The 19,100-nt window shown below is 38.0% G+C and overlaps 1 protein-coding gene across 5 annotated transcripts in view; it reads right to left on the reverse strand.

Moving 5' to 3' along the window:
- The window catches only part of mtus1a (microtubule associated tumor suppressor 1a), a 38,625-nt gene that overhangs the window by 14,417 nt on the left and 5,108 nt on the right, over positions 1-19,100 (reverse strand). For 2 of the 5 annotated variants that reach the window (XM_066649033.1, XM_066649032.1), the window contains exons 2-6: positions 15,488-17,272; positions 14,581-14,809; positions 12,874-13,044; positions 9,090-9,194; positions 8,154-8,261 (exon numbers count right to left, since the gene is read on the reverse strand). In XM_066649033.1, coding sequence (XP_066505130.1) covers positions 8,154-8,261; positions 9,090-9,194; positions 12,874-13,044; positions 14,581-14,809; positions 15,488-17,131 — 2,257 coding nt within the window. In that variant the 5' untranslated portion in view covers positions 17,132-17,272. Of the gene's footprint in view, positions 1-5,034; positions 5,233-5,377; positions 5,563-8,153; positions 8,262-9,089; positions 9,195-12,873; positions 13,045-14,580; positions 14,810-15,487; positions 17,273-19,100 lie in introns of those variants that run through there. The other 3 variants (XM_066649034.1, XM_066649036.1, XM_066649035.1) reach the window with 3 other exon arrangements.

Here is a 19,100-nt window from a genome sequence, read left to right on the forward strand (position 1 = left end):
TGAAACTGGGTACCAGTGGCTTGGATGTTGATGGCAACTACTTCTGTTTGAGCTATTACATCACAGCTCTATGAGGACATTTCTGAAATGCCACTTTTAATGAGGGAATTATGGTATGGTGAGAAATATCTTCTCCACCCCAGTGCCAACCTCAAAACTATAAGTTTCTCAAGCCTTGTATCAATTAAGCATTGTGACATTAAGGCAATTAAACATTCATATCAATGAATAAGAAATATTCCTGGCTTACAAAAGCAAACTGGGGTGAAAAAGCTCAGTGGACATTCCCACTTCAAAACAGGTGTTTAGTGCCCAATACCGTGTTTAGTAGTTTCTCAATAAATAAATAAAATACATTACTAAAAAGTTCATTTTAATGAATTCCAGCAACTCTAATCTACAAGCAAAATGAAAAGCTATTGTAACTCAGTCAGCAGTTGATTTGTCCTTCCCACAAGTACATACTATTTTATGAAAGCAAATACTTAAACTCCTTTTTACCCGTTTAACTCCAGGGTCTCACCCATAAAACAAACAAATGTTATCACATGTACTTAACACTGCAAACAAATAAAAACGTAATTTACAAAATGCAGCAGAGGGAAAAACCTCATTGAGCTAAGCAACTTTTTTTTGAACCTGCTGTTAATTTTACCATTTAATGATACCATGAGGTCACTGTGCTGATTAAGGAGGAAAATATGAACCTTCTAAATCCTGCATGTTATAAAAGACATTTAACAGTGAATGTCTGGGAAGGACCGCATTTCTAAGCTGTGTAGTACTTCAACAAGACATTGAATAGTAGAGTTTTTTTTTTGTTTTTTTTTTAAATAGCTCATTTGCAAACAACTAAAAGCATGAAACACGTTTGGTATGTCAGCCTATAAATATTTCATTGCTGGTTGTATGTGAAAGCACATACTTTCCACGGCTCCCTCTACTGGTCATAACATGGTATTTGCACAGTTTAGGGCTCTCATTACAGACATAGCAAACAAGGGCCTTATTAGTGAGTGCATGTCAGTTAAACAGTGAATGAAAGGTAGCAACAGTGGGTGACTACAATATTATACCAGTTCTTCCATATCACATTTGTTGATGCTGGTAGATTAGCTATAAAACATCTTCCAACTACATAAAGAGGTTCTGCTGCCATTTCCAATCTCTAAAAATACATAAAAAAAAAAATCCAAGATGGCAAAACTGTATTTACAAAACACTCTAAGGCTATAATAATAATAATAATTCATATGTAGGAACTCTCAAACCCAATGCCACTTGATACCAACAAAATAAAGTACAACTAAACAAAACACAGAATATCCTATAACTCTGGACATGTATATTCATTTATAAAATACTTAGAGAACATCTACACATTTGGGGGACTGCAGTTTTCTGGTTTGTTTACATTAAGAGGCTCTGTGTCTTAAGGTGGAATGGTATGTTTGAAGAGGAAAAACTGTACATGGCTGAAGTTGACTTGCCTGTAAGCTTTTATTCACCATTTTAATTAACCATATGAATTATTGTAGAACGCAATCTCACACATTTAGAGTGGGTTCCTAAGTAAATAATCTGAAACAACAAAAATTAGTCAATAATAACCACCTACAGAGCAGGAATAAAGCAATATCCTGATTTCGTTTCACGATCATCAACATTTGTAGGGCTCTTCATAAACACATTGTGTTTGCATGCTGGAAACAAGTCTAGAGAGATGAGGAAACAATCTGGGTTTTATAAAATGTGTTTGATTATCACCGTCATATTTAACTGAGTCTCCTATACCAGACTGATATGGCGGTAATTAGCTTGTGGCACTGCTGAGGGGTTCTCTATGTGATTTTAGGTCTAACTAATCAAGCGCAGTAATACAATGGTCTGCAAACCATGTGGTAGTAATTTTGGCATTCTGATTTCGTGCCAAGTCTTAAAGAAAAGAAAAGAAACTCTAAGACAGTCTACAGATAGAAGCATGAAGTTCTCTAATATCTCCTAGTAGATGGCTGCATTGACTTTGGAATTGATAAAACACAGTGAACCAACACCAGATGACATGTCACCCCACACTCCTTAGCCCAGGTAAGCCAATCCAGACATTGTCTCTGCTTCAGGAGTGGTTTGATATTAAGAAAGCACCAGTTATACCTCGAAAGTTCTTAAACTTGTCTTGACAATCCCCTCAAGACCACAGTCATCCCTGCTGCTTGTGCATCTTGTCCTTCCACAATAGTGTAGACAGCAGTTTTTCCCATGAGCTAAACTAGGAAGTAGTATTTATACTGTATATGTAATAATTTACTTAAAATTGAAATAAAATATTCTAATAATTTGAGGTACTGAGTCTCTGATTTTCATGAGCGATAAGTCACTGACCAAAAGTAAAACAAAAGCTTAAAAAACATCATGGGTAATAAACAATATGAGTGTGTTTAATGTTTTTAATAAAATTAACATTTACAAAACACTGAAGTAATTATCTGTAATGCTGAGCCAATGTGGAAAATCTCAACACACATTAACGTAAAGCAATACAACATAAGATTTGGTATTTTTGCTCCTGGCCACCCACTACTTTTGTGGCGTGTAATTCAATTTTACAGCAATGTCCTGAAATCAATGGGGAGAGGTAGGGACAAGTGGTGGTTTCCTGACCACCTCCAAAATGTACATAGTGCAGTTTCTGTTGTGCTGAGCCTGAATTAGCAATGACAGAGACTATTTCCCCTATTACTAGATAAAGCAGCATATCACAATGATTTTGAAGATATCATTTTAAAGGTAAATGTTACCTAGTGTTGATTTAATACTCAAGTGTTTAATTTGTTCACTCTATCACAGGCCATGTTCTTTCTGAGAGACATGCTTTTAGTTTTATTAAGTCTTTCTCTGCTTCTCATGATTCAAGTAATCCAAAGTGCTTCTGGTGATGTTAATGGCAGGGTCTGGAAAAAAGTTCTACTTAATGGTTGGCTTTTACAGTAACATGTGTGGTCTTTGCACAGTACTGTACATACAAAATATATCAAGTACAAACAAGTTAAGCAAGCCTAGTTTTGCCAGACTGCCATTAGATTTATAACCACGGTCACAGAGGTGTTTCTGGCATTTCAAAAATAGGAAAGCCCAAAATACATACCTAGTGAAAAGTGGAATAATGTAATGCAGAGCCAAACACAGTGTTCCTGTTTTATTTTTCTATTATTTATTTATATGAAATTTTGTAAATAATCCTATAATCCTGTCCAGCTCCACTGGGTGATAACGGTGTGCGAGTCTGAGCGAAAATGCCTATTCAAGGTCGACTTTTAGACAGTCCGGCAAAAAGTGTAAATTGGACTATTAAATTCCTGCTGTGAGGACATAGATTTGGGATCCACTAAAGAACCAAAAATCACAATGTACATAAAGCTAAATATTAAAAATAGATACATCAATATTTGTTGCTATACAGGGTAACCTATATTGCAGTGGATAAATTATTAATTCCCATATCACACACCTGAATTATTTAGACAGGCCAGAAAAAGCATGTACTCTCAGTCCAACACTGCCATTTCTGTCTTAATCAAGTCTTCTGCAGCAACTGGTAGCCTACAACCCTATGCTCAATCCTTTGCAAAACTGAGATTAGATCAATTGTGACTACAGAGACTAGGCTACACAGGGCACTGTAGACAGAAGGCAAAGCTACCTACCTTGAATCTTTCTCTCATTTTCAGAAAGTATGACATTTGACTTTTTGCTATATTCCACCACATTTCCCATGACACCATGTTTATACCACAGCTAAAACAACTACCACATGGTACTTCTAGGCTGTCAAAGAGGGTTTTTAGTCACACAATGAATGACATGAGCATTCATCATTTTCTTGTGCCACCAGGGGACAACTCTACCAGTCTGTGTAGGCTGCTGGCTTAAATGGAAACACTGTTTTATTATCGGTCTTTCAATACTTGAGAGAGCATATAAAACAATTATATCTCCATAGACGATAAATAAGATTGTGATGGAATATTCCATCTGTCGTCAATACTATGTGAGTGAATATATTTTTAAATCTGAGGCATATCTAGATTAATCAGTGAGAGATTATTAGGTTAATGCTGATCATAAAGGATTAAAGATAAGCAGGCAAACTAAATTATGGATTACATTCTGGCAAAAAACAAACAAGAAAAATCTACAAAATAGCCTGTTTACTAGTGGCACGTTCTACCATTATAAAGCAAAATCAAATAAAATCATAGTTAACATTATTTAAAGGCATTGTTTACCAAACCTAAAAGTCTAAGCCAGATTTGTGTTCTACTGTGGCCAACATACCACATGATACAAAAAGGCCATAACTGCCATGGAATCAGTGTGGCGAGGACTGCTATCAATATAACATTGAGACATATGTCAATATATGACATGGGACCTATACATTACCTGAACCTATACATAAATTAGCCACTTTATATATAGTTAAAAAGGAGCTATGCAAGATGAATAATTATAGTATCCCGCAAAAGCCCTTATTTAGCCATTGGCTCTATGAAAAGATGACTGTCAAACAATCTTTGATACATTTCTGAGGGATTTTCCCAAAACGAAAGAATGCTTACAAGGCATTAGCACTTACCCCATGACAAAATAACTTTCCTTTAAACTTCTAACCTGAGAAATGGGCGTTTAGATCTAGAAGCAAACGCTGAAAAGGAGCAAAAAGGTAACAGGGATATCTAGGTTGTGAACAAAAATAAAAAAATAAAAAATAAATAAATATACACAGACCCATGAATACCTGAGAAAACCTCTGCAAGTACAGAAAAGCTCCTTGACTATTTTAGGTCAATGAGCTGAAGCATGTACACAAGCAGCAAATATCAAATACCCTCTGGCAGTGAGGGTAAACAGCCAGACTAAAAATAGACTCAAAAACAAGAGACAGCACAGTGATCGAGAAATTATTTCATGCATAATGTAAACTAAACAAAACCACATTAGCTATTTTTAACTACACAATTTTAAGGAACAAACCTGCTCTAAACACCACGGTGCTCTTCTTACAGCCAGACAGCAACTGGAGGCTCCGGAGTAAGCCTTTAGCAGTCAGCTTCACATGGATATTGGAGAGGGAAAATTTGGGAGAGAACAGCATCTTGCCAGTCCAAAAAGAGGTGTAACTAACAAGGCTTTCCAAGCAAACCAAAACAAATAGCACTCAGGCAAGCAGATTTGTTGTGAAGACACATGCTGAGAGATCAATGCAACTTGACATGGTTCATTTAATCACTCAAGCACAAGAAGAGACTAAAAAAAAAAGCAGGGAAATCCTGCAATAAAATCAGCAAAGGTTATATGGGGGAAACCCACATGAACAATGTCCAAACAAACAGCCCTAGTCCTGCTATAAAAGCCAATATCAAAAAAAGGGATTTCTTATGTCAGACCCTCAGACAGATGCAGCAAAAACCAATCAGCTAAATCCAGAGATACGAGGTAATCTTTCAGGGAAACCTCCAACAGCATCTCTTCATGGTACTGCTGCTATGGAGGTGGATGATGCTAAGGGAGAGAGGAGTTAAAAAGAGGGATGGAGTGGGAGGAGTGAACAGCAATGCCTTCAGTCAACACACACAGCTACTGCTCTTGCCCACACGCAAACACACACACACACCCTCGTGTGGGAGGAGGAGAGAATAAAAATGGCGGGGGTTATGGCAACAGCTCACAGCGAGATAACTGATGTTCAGCTGAATTCAGCCACACTGTGCTCCCACCTGCCAAGCTCTCTGCAAATACAGACATGTATCGTACACAGCAGAAATTGTACAAAAACATTAACACATCCACCAGTGACAAACTCATTCGTGTTTTAACCCTTAATATCAATAAGGATACATGAAATTTCAGTTTAAATGGATTTCAAACACTTAAGACTCATTTGTCTATTATATTTAAAGCAATGAATTAAATTAGAATAAAAAATCATTTAAAAATCTATGAGTTTATAATTCTCTTGGCAATGAATAATACATCAAGCACCAATAAAAGATCCTACTATAAAAATGTTTAACATGAGCTTAAATCTCTTTACAGATTACATTCCTTGCACTTACGTAAAAGGTTTCTTATATATTATCAGTTCAGTTATCAGTTCAGTTCAAAATCCTCCTTCTCACCTACAAAGCTCTCAATAACCAAGCTCCCTCTTACTTATTGGACCTTCTTCAACCATACACACCTAATCGCATTCTCAGATCTTCCTCAGCTGGTTTACTCACCATCCCCCCTTCTAAGCTGCGTAGTCTTGGAGATCGAGCCTTCTCCAGACATGCCCCCCACCTCTGGAACTCCCTTCCTCCAGAAATTCAACAGTCAACATCTCTATCACTATTTAAATCCAAACTTAAAAACACACCTGTTTGCGGCTGCATTTAATCCCTCTGTTTCTGATTAGCCCTTGTTTGTTTTTACCCTTGTTCCTGTGTTGTATCATTGTATGTTATGTAGTGTTATGGATGTGATTGTGTTTATGTGTTCATCTGATTGTAACAGCGTCTTTGGGTTACTGAAAAGCGCTTTAAAAATTCCATTTATTATTATTATTATTATTATATATTATGTGTATGTACACACACAAACAGACAGACTAAATCAGAAAAACAGGGTGGGATGCATGTTTGAACCTCCATTATTATGTATACAACATTTCAAATTTGTACTAAATAGGAGCATGCACAACAAACCCTTATGATACAGTTTAACAGTTTGCATGTACAAGCTGCCCTGTGCAAAATGTCTCTCACACAATGCGTCCTGCTGGATTCAAAAAAACAAAGCCTGCACCCCATAGGGCCATAATCTCACATCTTCAGCATGATGCTCCTTTTATAAAGGAGAATATGTGGGCAGTTGCTGAGAGAAAACACTGCATGCCTACACAGCCCAAGCTGCAGTCCATAGACAGAAAAATCTTTTCAAAACAAATATTTAAAACCAAACCATGGCTCTTAGAACTGTGTAATTTTACAAATTCCAGAGGATATGTAAAGATTGGAATGCTACCATACAAGCACAATCTATTAAAACAAAAGCACAGGGACACAAAATAAACACTCATTATAGGAAAACAGAAAGAGCAGACTTTCAGTGACAAGTGCTACTTTTTTTTGTTTGTTTTGAGAGGAACATTCAGAGGATAAATTTAGAGTTTGTGAATGTGCAGTGCACAGACAAGGTTCAATTTTAAAATCCCACAAGACAGACAGCCTGCAAGTCAACTGTGAAAACAATACAATACCCATACACAAAACACAAACAATTACTGATACATTTTAAATAACTGAAGGTAATGTAAATTATACAGCTGAACAATTTGTCACATCATTGGAGCAAATAAAATCTACCATTTATGGTATGGCTGTTAATGCCATAAAACTAGTTAAAGAACAAAAGTTATATATCAAAAATATAAATTAGGAATGAAGTAATATAATTGTACATCAATCATCAGCGTAATGCAAAACGCAATCCAAAATAGTGCTCTGTCTTTATTGAGTGTTAGGGACTTTGATAGTTCTCGATTTTCCAGGTTTAGCCTAAATGAAGTCTATATGACAGTATAAACATTGCAGTGGTATTGGCAGCAGACTGTGTGTGCAGGGATACTGGCTGTGGCTGTTTTCCCTGTCTCAGCTGTGCCATATACTTGGCTGCAGTACTTTGTCCCTGCACTGCTGAGACGGCACTTCAGCAGAGCCCACAGTGAAAACCAACTGCGACCACGTTCATATTGAAAACCACGAGTACACTGATTTATTACACACTGAAAACTGCTGCTCCCATGAAACATGTTCACCCATCCCTTTTGGTACAAGAACATAGTAATAACTGTGGTGACATTAAAGGGATTTCAGACCGTCACTTGGCCCTTTTGTATTCTGTACAGAGTTGTGAGTGTTAGAATCAGCATATCTAACCACAAATGAGTTTAAGAAAACCTTTGAATCAAAGGTTTCATTTAGGTGTGATATTGTTTATACATATCCAAGTAAATCTAAATAACCTTATTATAGTCTGGATCATATTTAAGAGGGCAACAAAAATATCTGCAAATATTTCACCCCTTTGTGTTGTGCAGAAAGTGCCACTACCTGATAAAGCTCCAGTAAGCCGAACATGACGTGGTGATGAAGGAGTTTTCAAAACACTGGGTGAAGTCCTTACAGATGCTTGTGATGATATAGGTGTGCCCTTGCATCCTGTCTCACAACACAGAAAAGCAATAATACAACATTGTTAGTCTAGTTCGTTTTCTGTTAAAGAAGTACAAACCACATTTCTAGAAAAGCTAGAACGCTGTAAAAAAAAAAAAAAAAAAAAAAAAAATCAGTCCAAGTCATGTTTACTGCAACAAGTAGCATTTTCTATACTAGTTTTAGTCACATCACCATAAAAGATGTGACCCCGTGGTAAACATACCTTTGTTCCAGTTTTTGGGGAGTGCACTGCTTATTTTTTTAACAGAATTAAGTTCACAAATAACTGAAAGTGTTTTCATTGCCGTTTTGTCAGTTAAAGAAATTTACTTAAATTTAATTCAACATTTCATTCATTCGTTATCTGTAACCGCTTATCCAGTTCAGGGTCGTGGTGGGTCCAGAGCCTACCTGGAATCATTGGGTGCAAGGCGGGAATACACCCTGGAGGGGGTGCCAGTCTTCACAGGGCAACACAGACACACACACACACACACACCCCTACGGACACTTGAGTAGTCAATCCACCTACCAACGAGTGTTTTTGGACTGTGGGAGGAAACCGGAGCACCCGGAGGAAACCCACGCAGACACAGGGAGAACACACCACACTCCTCACAGACAGTCACCCGGAGCGGAAATCGAACCCACAACCTCCAGGTCCCTGGAGCTGTGTGACTGCAACACTACCTGCTGCACCACCGTGCCGCCTTCAACATTTCAGTTATTGCATTTTTAGAAAGGCTCCCAAATTTCTGGTAACGAGGCATGAACATTGGCATATAGCACTAAAGAAATATGTTGCTGTATGCCGTAGTTATATCTTTTTACCTGATGATGAAGCCTTGGGAGGCAAACTTTGGAGCCTAGGCCTGAATGAAGTATTTCGGTTAGTGGGGGGCTTGCCATAAACTCCTGAAGAAGGTTCCACATAATCTGAGAACAGACAAACAAAGGTAGATTACTTTTTAAAAGCTTTTCACTCACTGCAGTTAATTTCAGCATACAAAGCATTTAAAATTTGTTGTAAAAGCCCAATGTTTTACATAATCCCTTCTCACTTGTTCTTTCCATGAAAATGTGGATTACACTATGAACTTACCATTTTTCCCTCTTATGTGGTATGGTACTGAAGTATTAATTCAAAAACTAATTCACACATGAATTACTACACACCTCAAAGACTGCAAATCAAGACAGTATTTGCAAACAACTGGATGCATTAAATGAAAATTTGGTACAATACAATTATTTTAATCACGCAACTTTAACTCTTTAGTCTCAGGAAGTAATGAAACACAGCACTTACTTCTCCATAGCTTAGCCTTAGTCTTCCTACTATAGACGGTTAACAAAGGAATGATACAAAAGTGATAAGTTCCCATGAGGAGGCATGTCAAAAGAGTAAGATCACACTGAGTACAGGCATTAGATTGGGGAACCAGGGTGGAGTTAGTGAAAATATGTAAAGAAAATTCAGTCCAGGTGCAGCTGTGGAGGCCTCCATATGCGGCCATGGTCTTATCCAGTACATTCAGCAATTAAAAAAAAGAAAACGGGGGTTTTCTGCTTCCCATTCAGCCTCTGGTTGTACTGTTTTGCACTGCTTTCTAGTTTCCTCTACGTGAACTGGAGCGGAACAAACCATGCCTCCAGATATCTGGGACTGTGGAGCACTCTTCATAGGACAGCATGGACATCCACCAATAAGCGAGCAGCAGGATTTTGAAGACGTTCAGTGAAGAGAGAGGGAAGGGGGGCCCTCTTTGTCCAAGGTTAGGGCTTCCCTGCTCTGTCTGCACTGGCAAAACTGACCTACATTTCAACTGTGCTTTGCCCCAGTTCTAGAAGGGACTGTCCATAACAGAAATGGATTTAGTTTATAGAGTGACTGATTTAGATTTACATTTCAACTACAGACACACATTCACAATGACATTTCAGATCACACAAGCTTGGATCCGTATTATTATAAATCTGGATATTTAGCAGGAATTCATTAAATACTAACTGCTGAGGATGAATCAATCCTACAAGGATTCAACTCTTCAGGCCTTGGATTAAAGATGCAACTGACTAGCCTGAAAAAGTGGGTCAAAATGGACAAGCTTAAGGTTGTTACTGTCTGTATTTTCTGTGAATGTGATATATTCCAGAAGCTTAAGCACAGAGAGCAAGACAGTCAGATAGCAAAGTACAAACATATTCCACTGTTGTTCTGAGAATAGCATTAAGATAAACATTAAACCAATTTATATCTTCTGTAGTGACACAACACTTCAGAATTGAACACTACTGAAATGACAGCACAACGAGAAGTGTTTCAGTTTCTGTTCATTTTAATTTGTCGTCTTTCAGTTGTTTCTAGGTTTATTAAAAGGAAGCATTTCCACAATCAAATTAATTAGAACTGCACACACCAAAATTGTGTATCTTTAAATAAAGTGTTAGATATTTTAAAATAAGTTTCAGACCAAATTACATCTACAAACCCTGTTTCCCAAAAAATTGGATGATGAAAAATGTAAAAAAACAATGTGCAAATAATTTAAACCCTATATTTATCTCAGAATTGTACAAAGAAAACAGTTTAAAATGTTGAAACTGAGAAAGTTTGTTTTATGGAAAATATATGTCAGTTCTCAATTTGGTGCCAGCCATGCGTTCCAAAAAAAAAGCTGGGAAAGGTTCATGTTTAAAACTGAGTTGCATCACCTTGTTTTTAACCACACTGTAAATGTTTGAGACGTGAGGAAACCAAACGCTGTAGTTTCAAAAATCAAACATTTTTATTATTGTTGTTAAAAGATGTGTAGCTGAAAAATGCACCAACAGTTTTTCAACAGCTGTCAGTCCTGGACTAGTTTATCACCTGACTTTTTACTAAGGAGCCATGCTGTTGTAAATCCTTCCAGAAGGTGGATTGGAATACAGATCCAAACATCCATCCTAAGTAGTGATCGACCGATATGGGTTTTTTGATGGCTGATGCCGATGTTTAGACAGCAGTAGTGGCTGATGGCCGATGTAAAGCTGATATTCCCATTCCTCAGGCAGTGAATAAACTAGAGGCATTTTCATGATTTATTTTTACAGAAAACCCTTCAAATTTGTAAAAGAAACCATTTAGAGTTCCTGAAATATAAACTATAAACTGAAGAGTTCATGAGTCACATTACTTTTTTCTGAGAGCTGCACTCTGATTGGCTGTAGAGCAAGGCTACCTCTCCCACACCCCTGCTGCATTTAAATGTTCTCAGTGGGGGAAATGTAACTAGTAAAAGAAATCTAAGCTTTAAAACATGTTCATTGACAATTGATTATTGTTTGTGGAGCTTGTGGCTGTCAAACAGAACCGTTTGAGTCTCTCTCGCGGTGTCTGGGTCTGTTAGGCGCTGAAAACATATGCGCTCTGCTGCGCGTTTGTCCCTCCTCCTTGGGTGTGCATCGCCATAACTCTGCCCCTGATTGGTCTACAGACTTGATTGACATGTCTTTGGACAGCTGAGAACCTAAGCTACAAGACAATTGGTGTGACATGGGTCCACGGGGATCATATTTTAATATTTTTTTTTTTAAATATGTACTATTTTTTTCGGCCAGTACTCATGACACAAACATGAGGGGACTATCTAAGGTAAGCGTTGCTAACTGAGTATGAGCCACTTGTGGACTCCTCAGGCTTCGAGAAGCTGCGGTTTTGTCATTGACGAGGAAGAAACCTGAAGTTTGCAATATCTTATTTTTAGTTTTTAATTCCTTAGTCCTACATTTTATTGTATATCCTCGTGATCCTGAGAGCCTGACCGTTCGATTGGTGTTTGATATGTACACATTACTGAAATATGGCGCCGTGAAAAATCTGTACTGTCAAATTTTTTAAAATAACAATTTCCAATAACAGCAAAAATACTTTATTGAGTGGGATTATATTTAAAATTATTAAATCAATGAAAATCAGTGACTAAGCTTTAATTTGGTACATGAACTGTCAACTTTGTACCTGTAGATATACTGACGGATAAAACAATGAGTGCTGTTTTCTCTGATGAGAGGCATGCAGCTACAGGTTGGAGGCTTGTACTTGTGCTCAATGATGTCTGCCTGTAAATTACATCAAGGGGCGCTCTAACAGCCAGAATGACGGTGCTGCCCACAGCATTGCCTGTGTGCGTTGTGTAAATATCGGCCTATGCCTAATCCTAAGACCCCTGAAACAAGGAGCGGGAGGATGTGATCTGTCCCAACAATCAGATGTACTCAGCTAATCTGAACTGTGCATCTCTTGCAGCCAGTTTTGCATATTGGACACAGCAGAGCAAATACATACATAAACACATACATTTTCAACATTTTAAAAGTTTTCTTTGCACTAGTCAACGGTTCTAATTTTTGGCATTTCATTTAGTATTTACAATTTGCACATCTTAACATATTGGGAAATGAGTTTGTATATTAAAGAATAAAATAAACAAAATGGCCAATAACCACAAGCTGAAATTTCAGCAAACTGAACTCAGTGCCCCACATTGTTCAGAAACTAGCACTAGTCCATGGACATGACAATAAAACAAATATATTATAAAACCTACCCCACAGTTCCCCATAGTCTAACCTGGCTTGGTGTGTCCACTGGAGCCACTGGTGTTCTTGAGTTGGCCTCTCTGCTTCACAGGCAGTTTTGAAGCTGTATTATGCAGTTGAGCAGCAGTTAGTGTATGACTTGTATGGGTTGGCCCTGAAAGCTCTGCTCCTGTACCTTCAGATAGATGCATTTTTGGATTCACTACAAGGGAAAACGCAATAAATATCCTTAACATTACAAATAAACAGGAACCAATGCCAGTTTTATTTTTCTGACATAAACAGCAATTACAGAAATGTGAAAAAAAGTTTACTTTTTACTCTTTACAGTCTAAGTTTACAGAAGCCATTCAACTTTATAGACTTCTGTAAAGTTTGTGTTGCCCTCTGAATTTATCCAGCCACTTTTTGCTGGAAGCCATTTTTACATCTGTCTTTAGTTTCAACACACATGAAAATGCAGTGCTTGTGTACATGGGCAGGGTGATTGATAGATAGGGAGATGGGCATGAAGGCCAGCCAGTTTGTTTAGCCCTAGAGAAAATGATTGGACAGGACTTTTACTGTCCTGTGGCCTTAATATAAAAGTCCTTTTCTATGTGGTAGTCAGATTGTTTGATTTACTAATTGCTATAGGATCTAAAGTGAATTTCAAGAAATAATATAATTTTAAAAGACAAATTCCCAATTCTGCATTGTAATGTGTTCAGAAGTTATTACACTAAATAAATAATTTGGGGTTGATTCAGCTGCTGTCTGCAACAACCAAATACCTTGTCTATAGGGGCATAAAGGCATACTACATAAAAATACAATACCTAATGCAAATGGTACAAGAATATAGAAAAAAAAAAAAAAAAAAACTGGGAAGGGACCTGAGAGTGATATTTAGGTACAGTCACAATATCCACATAGTTTCATTTAAATGTAATTGACAGCTTTTTAAATAAGAATTTCTAACAAGTTTAGACGCAGGGTGTCTGTTAAAGTGTGCAGATCTGTGTCCATGTTATGCAAGCCTTCCTCTGTCAATGACAGAAAACCTCTTTATTATCAACAAAAACAATTCCTTCACACAGCTGTCACATCAGGCCTGTAACTTTCCAATCCAAGTATCAGCCATCACCACATTCCACGTTTTTATAATTACAGGAAAGGTCAACAAAAAGATATCAGCAAGGAACCATAAGGATAGAAGCTGCATTTGTGTCTTCCGCTAGTCCCTTGGGAACACAAGTTTTAGCTATTACAAACAGGAATGCCCACTTTGACTGGAGTAGATCATTCGCCTCCTTGTGGAGAAAGTGAGAACTTCAGCCAGGCAGACAACCTAATTGTTTATTCACATATGCACATCAGAATTAGGGTGCAAATAGAAAGTTCAAAATACCAAAACAATCAGAATTATTTATTTTTTAACCCTGTTCACATGCCGTTTAAAACTAAACAAAAGATACAATTTCAGTTCTCCTGCTTAATTAACAATGACATATGCACTATATATCAGTGACAAACATAGCATTAGTCAATAAACCCAAACGGTGATTACAATTAAATAAACGTGAAGTAAAAATCTTGGCATGCACAGGAATAAACACCGACTAATGACAGGCATTCAACAAAAAACAACATTCTTCTGAAGAACTACAATAAAACTACAAACAAAAACTCTCTAATGACCTGTGTGTAGAATAAACTAAAACAAAGACTTCAGCCATGGAGAAAGCTATTGCCTCACCTCCAGATGTGCTTGGTTTGATTTTTGAAGAAGGCATTTCAGCAGTGACACAGCCATTTTTCCCCACTGTGCCAGGCTTGAACTTTGATGCGGACAGAGGCGGCTGCCGAAGGTTTGCAGCTGGAACCCGAGCAGCAGAAGCACCTCCTGCCCTGGATGATGGCTGGGGGCCAGGTTTGCCTTTGCCCCAGTTACACGGTGCTGGTTCTGCCAGTCGGGGCGAGGGTGTCTGCAAGAAGAGCTCCCTTTGAGTCCCACACTCCCATGTGAAAAGCCCCAAATCGGTGCGCACCACACTCACTACAGTATTGGCCATAACAAAGCTGAAGAGCGTGTGAGAAGTCCTTTAGCTCATGCCGCTCAGAAGTTGCTATTGTACTACTGTCCTCTTGGGAATAAGAAAGTCCCTGCCAAGCACCCCCCCCACCACAACCTCTATAAACATAGTGAGTGTACACATGGAATATATTTTCCAGAGAGTCTGAGCAACAAAGTCTTATTCATTCAAAGAAGAAAGCAAGCAATTTCTTTTCTCGCTCACTCAGACTCATAATTTGACTCCACGTGTTTGCAATTAGGTTAAGTTCGTGTCGATTCATTGATTCACATCTTAAGGCAACAGAACGTGTGCTTCTGGTGTTTTTCATAATCAAGTTGTGACTTGATAGAGTATGAGCAGCGGCTTCAACATTTAGTTAGTAGCATTACAACATTGACATAATAGCTACACACTTATCTGCTGCTGCAGGACTGATTACACACTCAGTCTGCATTAATTAAAATATAATCTAAAAATAATCCTGGCAGGGTACAAAAGTCCTGTGGAAGGACTTTAAAAAATGCAGTGAAATAATGTGACACAAACTATATTACTCAAATTTTGTTCATTCCTAAAAAATATCCTTACTTTCAAAGAGATTTTCTGTGATCTCCTGGAAATGCTGAGTGACCCATCCTCTTGTTTTTCTTCTCCAGAAGCTTGTTTGTCTACAGACGAAGGTTTTCCAGAGCTGAAAACATTTACGTTATTCCTGTCCTGTGCTTCTTTATCAGATGTCTCTTTAGTAGTTTTAGAGGAGTCAGATGTCTCAGACAATGTACGAAATCGAGATTTTGGACCAGTCACACCTACTTGGGAGGTGGAAGAGTGAACCCTTTTACTCACAGTGCTTTGAACCTTTTTAAGGCTGTTACAGGTAGATTTAATAACGGTGCTTGAAGAAACAGCAGAAGCAGATTTGGAAAGAGATCCCTTGAGCTGCGTGGAGTGGGAAGGTTTATTAACCTGATTTTTGTTGACATGAGATGAGATGCCTGCCACGCCAGATGGTTTTAAAGAACTGTTGGGTCTTGATGCAATTTTAGATTTGACATCACTGAAGTCTGGCTTAAACTTCTTGATCTCAGACTTATTAATTTTGGTCGGGGCAGTCAAAGGTGTTTTGGGTTTCTGAGAGACAGAACATTGCTGATCTTTTATGACTTGGGCCATTGGACTTCCAAAGTCACCTTTACCCTTGCTAAAAGAAGAGTCTGAGAGAGATGGAAGGCAAAAAGTCTTTGAGCTCAAAGACTGAACAGGAGTAGACGTTTGGACATTACCACTGATGTCCAATTCCTCAGACGCTGCAATTAGGATTGTTTTTCCCTCAGCTGGTGTGGAGTTATATGACCCACTTGCATGGTGCTGAAACCTTGGAGCTTCTGTATTACTTTTGTTCCAATTACCTGGTGTGACACATTCAGACGGATCAACTCCTGGTATCAAGTGTGAAGACCTGCTATCCCCAGTTCCTCTACGAGGAAGCAGAGATCCAGAGGTTGGCTGAAAGACTTCCTCTTCCATGATGAAAGTCTGATTGGCTGGCTGAATGAATGTGACCCCAAATTCTTGGCGTTTTGGGTCCTTCCCTGAAGCACTATTATTAACGAGACCTTCACAAACATCAGGTAACAAATCAGGCTTCAAGCCAACATCAGATGGGATATCTGATGACTCTTCTAGAAGAGAGTTACTGAGTAGTGGCTCAGACTCATGGAGAATAAAACTATTACTCCTAAATACCATATCACTAGAGCTCAGAGACATGCACCTCTCGTCAGAACTGCTGCAAGACAGCTTAACAGAGTCTAGAACCTCTTGCTCTCTAGAGACAAGGCAAGTTTTTGAGGCTCTGCCATTCCCCCGAACAACAGGTCCACGGACAGTAGAGAGCTGAGTATGTTCAGAAACAGCACTGCGGTTCGGCAAGCCCGAAACCATTAAAGTCTCATTCTTGTTATAGCTGTTATTATTAGTTTTGATATAATCCACCATGTCTGTGTTATCTGATTGAAGAACCACTTTTCTCATTATATTCTTATCAGAATTTACTTCACCGATACAGTCCTCCGACATCTCCACATCATCAGGGCTGTCAGTGCTGCCATGACTCAAACTACTGTTTGTTCTCAGGGAGACAGGGGAAGGGTCAACAGGACAAATTATGTCATTTCCATTTCGGTCCTCCACAGGCCATGTAAGATGCATGAGTTTGTGGGGGGCATCCATGCCTTTAGCTGTTAGATAGATATCCAACTCAGAATAAGTGACTAGTATATTCAAAACTGTATGCTCCTTTTGCCAGATTTCTGCAGCAGTAGGCTTTCCACTCACAGGCAATATTCACTGCATACCTTTCAAGGAAAGCACCTGAGAGAGAGGGAAAGGAAAAAAAAAAAGAATTAAGAGACTTCTGAGGATCTAGGAACTACTGAAGTTCAGATACCAGTAATATTACAAAAAGCCAACAACTTATTACATTAAAATAATACATTGTTTGTTACAATTTAAGCAAGAATTTAACACATCACTATGTGAAGTTAAATGTTGCTCAATTCTGAGAGATACCCTTCCAGGAAGGAGGATATGATACACTACTGAATTATTAATACATCTTTGAACAGCTCCATACAAAATGCATAACAGAATTTTGTTCATCTTTCTTAAACTTAAACCAGGAATACTGCTTTTACAATAAAGCTGCAATATTAACTGTTATCAACATCTCTATTTGAACAAGTGCAACTTCAAAAATGTAAAAGCCTATATTATCTTCAATATTGTCTATGTTTTAAACATTTAGCTAATAACATTAGACCAACCAGTGGCAACCAAACACTGCTGTGTAAATAACTAAAATACAGCCTGGCACACTACATTCAGTGTTCAAAATTAAAGCCAAATCTTCTTGGATATAAAAACATGCCTGGAACTTATTTACAAAAAAATATTTGCAATTCAAATCACAAATGCAATGCTGGTAAAATACATATTTTCTCCAAATCCTTAAGGGTTCTTTTTAAATAATTCTTATTTAACCAACTAAATTTAGAGAAAAATCACAGCTATATTATAAGATTGGCAAAATTCAGATTATCGCCCATGAATTTTATCTAGAAAAATATCCAGCTAAAACATTCATGGACATTAGACAGTTATATACCACTCAGAATGCTAACACACTACTGAGTCTAAGCTATAAATTCTAGTGAGTTTAAAGCATTGTGAATTTTAAATGCATGGGTGGTCAGATCTCTGAATGGAGGCCATGAGTGAAGCGGGCTCCTCCATGTAAAAGAGGAATGGCTAATGCTAATCAAAACAGCTCACTGTTTTGTTGGGATTGACTTAACTTTGTGATAGCAACTAAGCTGCCAAGCAGACAAGCCCCTTCTCTAAACAAAAGACTCACTGTTGCATAGTTAGAGCATGATTAGGATATGGCACACATTAACACTTGCAAAACTTGCCAACAAACCAATACATATTGTAGTGACCATAACTGCATGCCATGTATTAAGCACATCCTAAAAAACTAGAAAAACTAAACAATTAAATGAATACAGACTACAATGGCACTACCATGGAAAATCTGAACCTAAACTGTCACAATAGATTTAATGTTCTCTCGGTTTATGCCATGATCACAGTAACAGTCCCTGGGGTGGATACAGCTTGGCATGATCCTGAACTGAAAGGGTCTGCATGCTCCACTGAACTTTGGTCAAGCACAATAAGTAAAAGGGAATTTATACAAGAGGCAGAGAGAAAGAGGTTCTCTGCCTCCAAGCCTCTTACCAGTAAAAACAGAGCTTTTACATTAAACAGTAAAAAAGAGAAGCCTTTCGTAACCAAGTCTATCATAATGCCATGCCTGCATTGGAAATTCCACAATGAAAACACTATTACAGGTCAAATGGTTCTTTTCAACGTCATTGCAACAAACAAAATCAGTAGAACAATATTTCACTTTATGCAGAAATGCAGGGAGGGATTTGAAGCAGATAAGTTACAGGTAACAACAAGAGGATACAATTAACCACTGAGTATAGGTCCATGTCTGTCTCAGATCCTTGAGACCGCTGCTTTAAATAACATGATTATTACATATTAAGGCTAGCTGTAGAGCTGGGATTGTCTCTCAAGATGTCTAGACATGACTGTTCAAATTGTGTAGTTTTACATGCATTGCATCATT

This window comes from Hoplias malabaricus, chromosome 17, assembly GCF_029633855.1.
Source record: "Hoplias malabaricus isolate fHopMal1 chromosome 17, fHopMal1.hap1, whole genome shotgun sequence".
Lineage (NCBI taxonomy): Eukaryota > Metazoa > Chordata > Actinopteri > Characiformes > Erythrinidae > Hoplias > Hoplias malabaricus.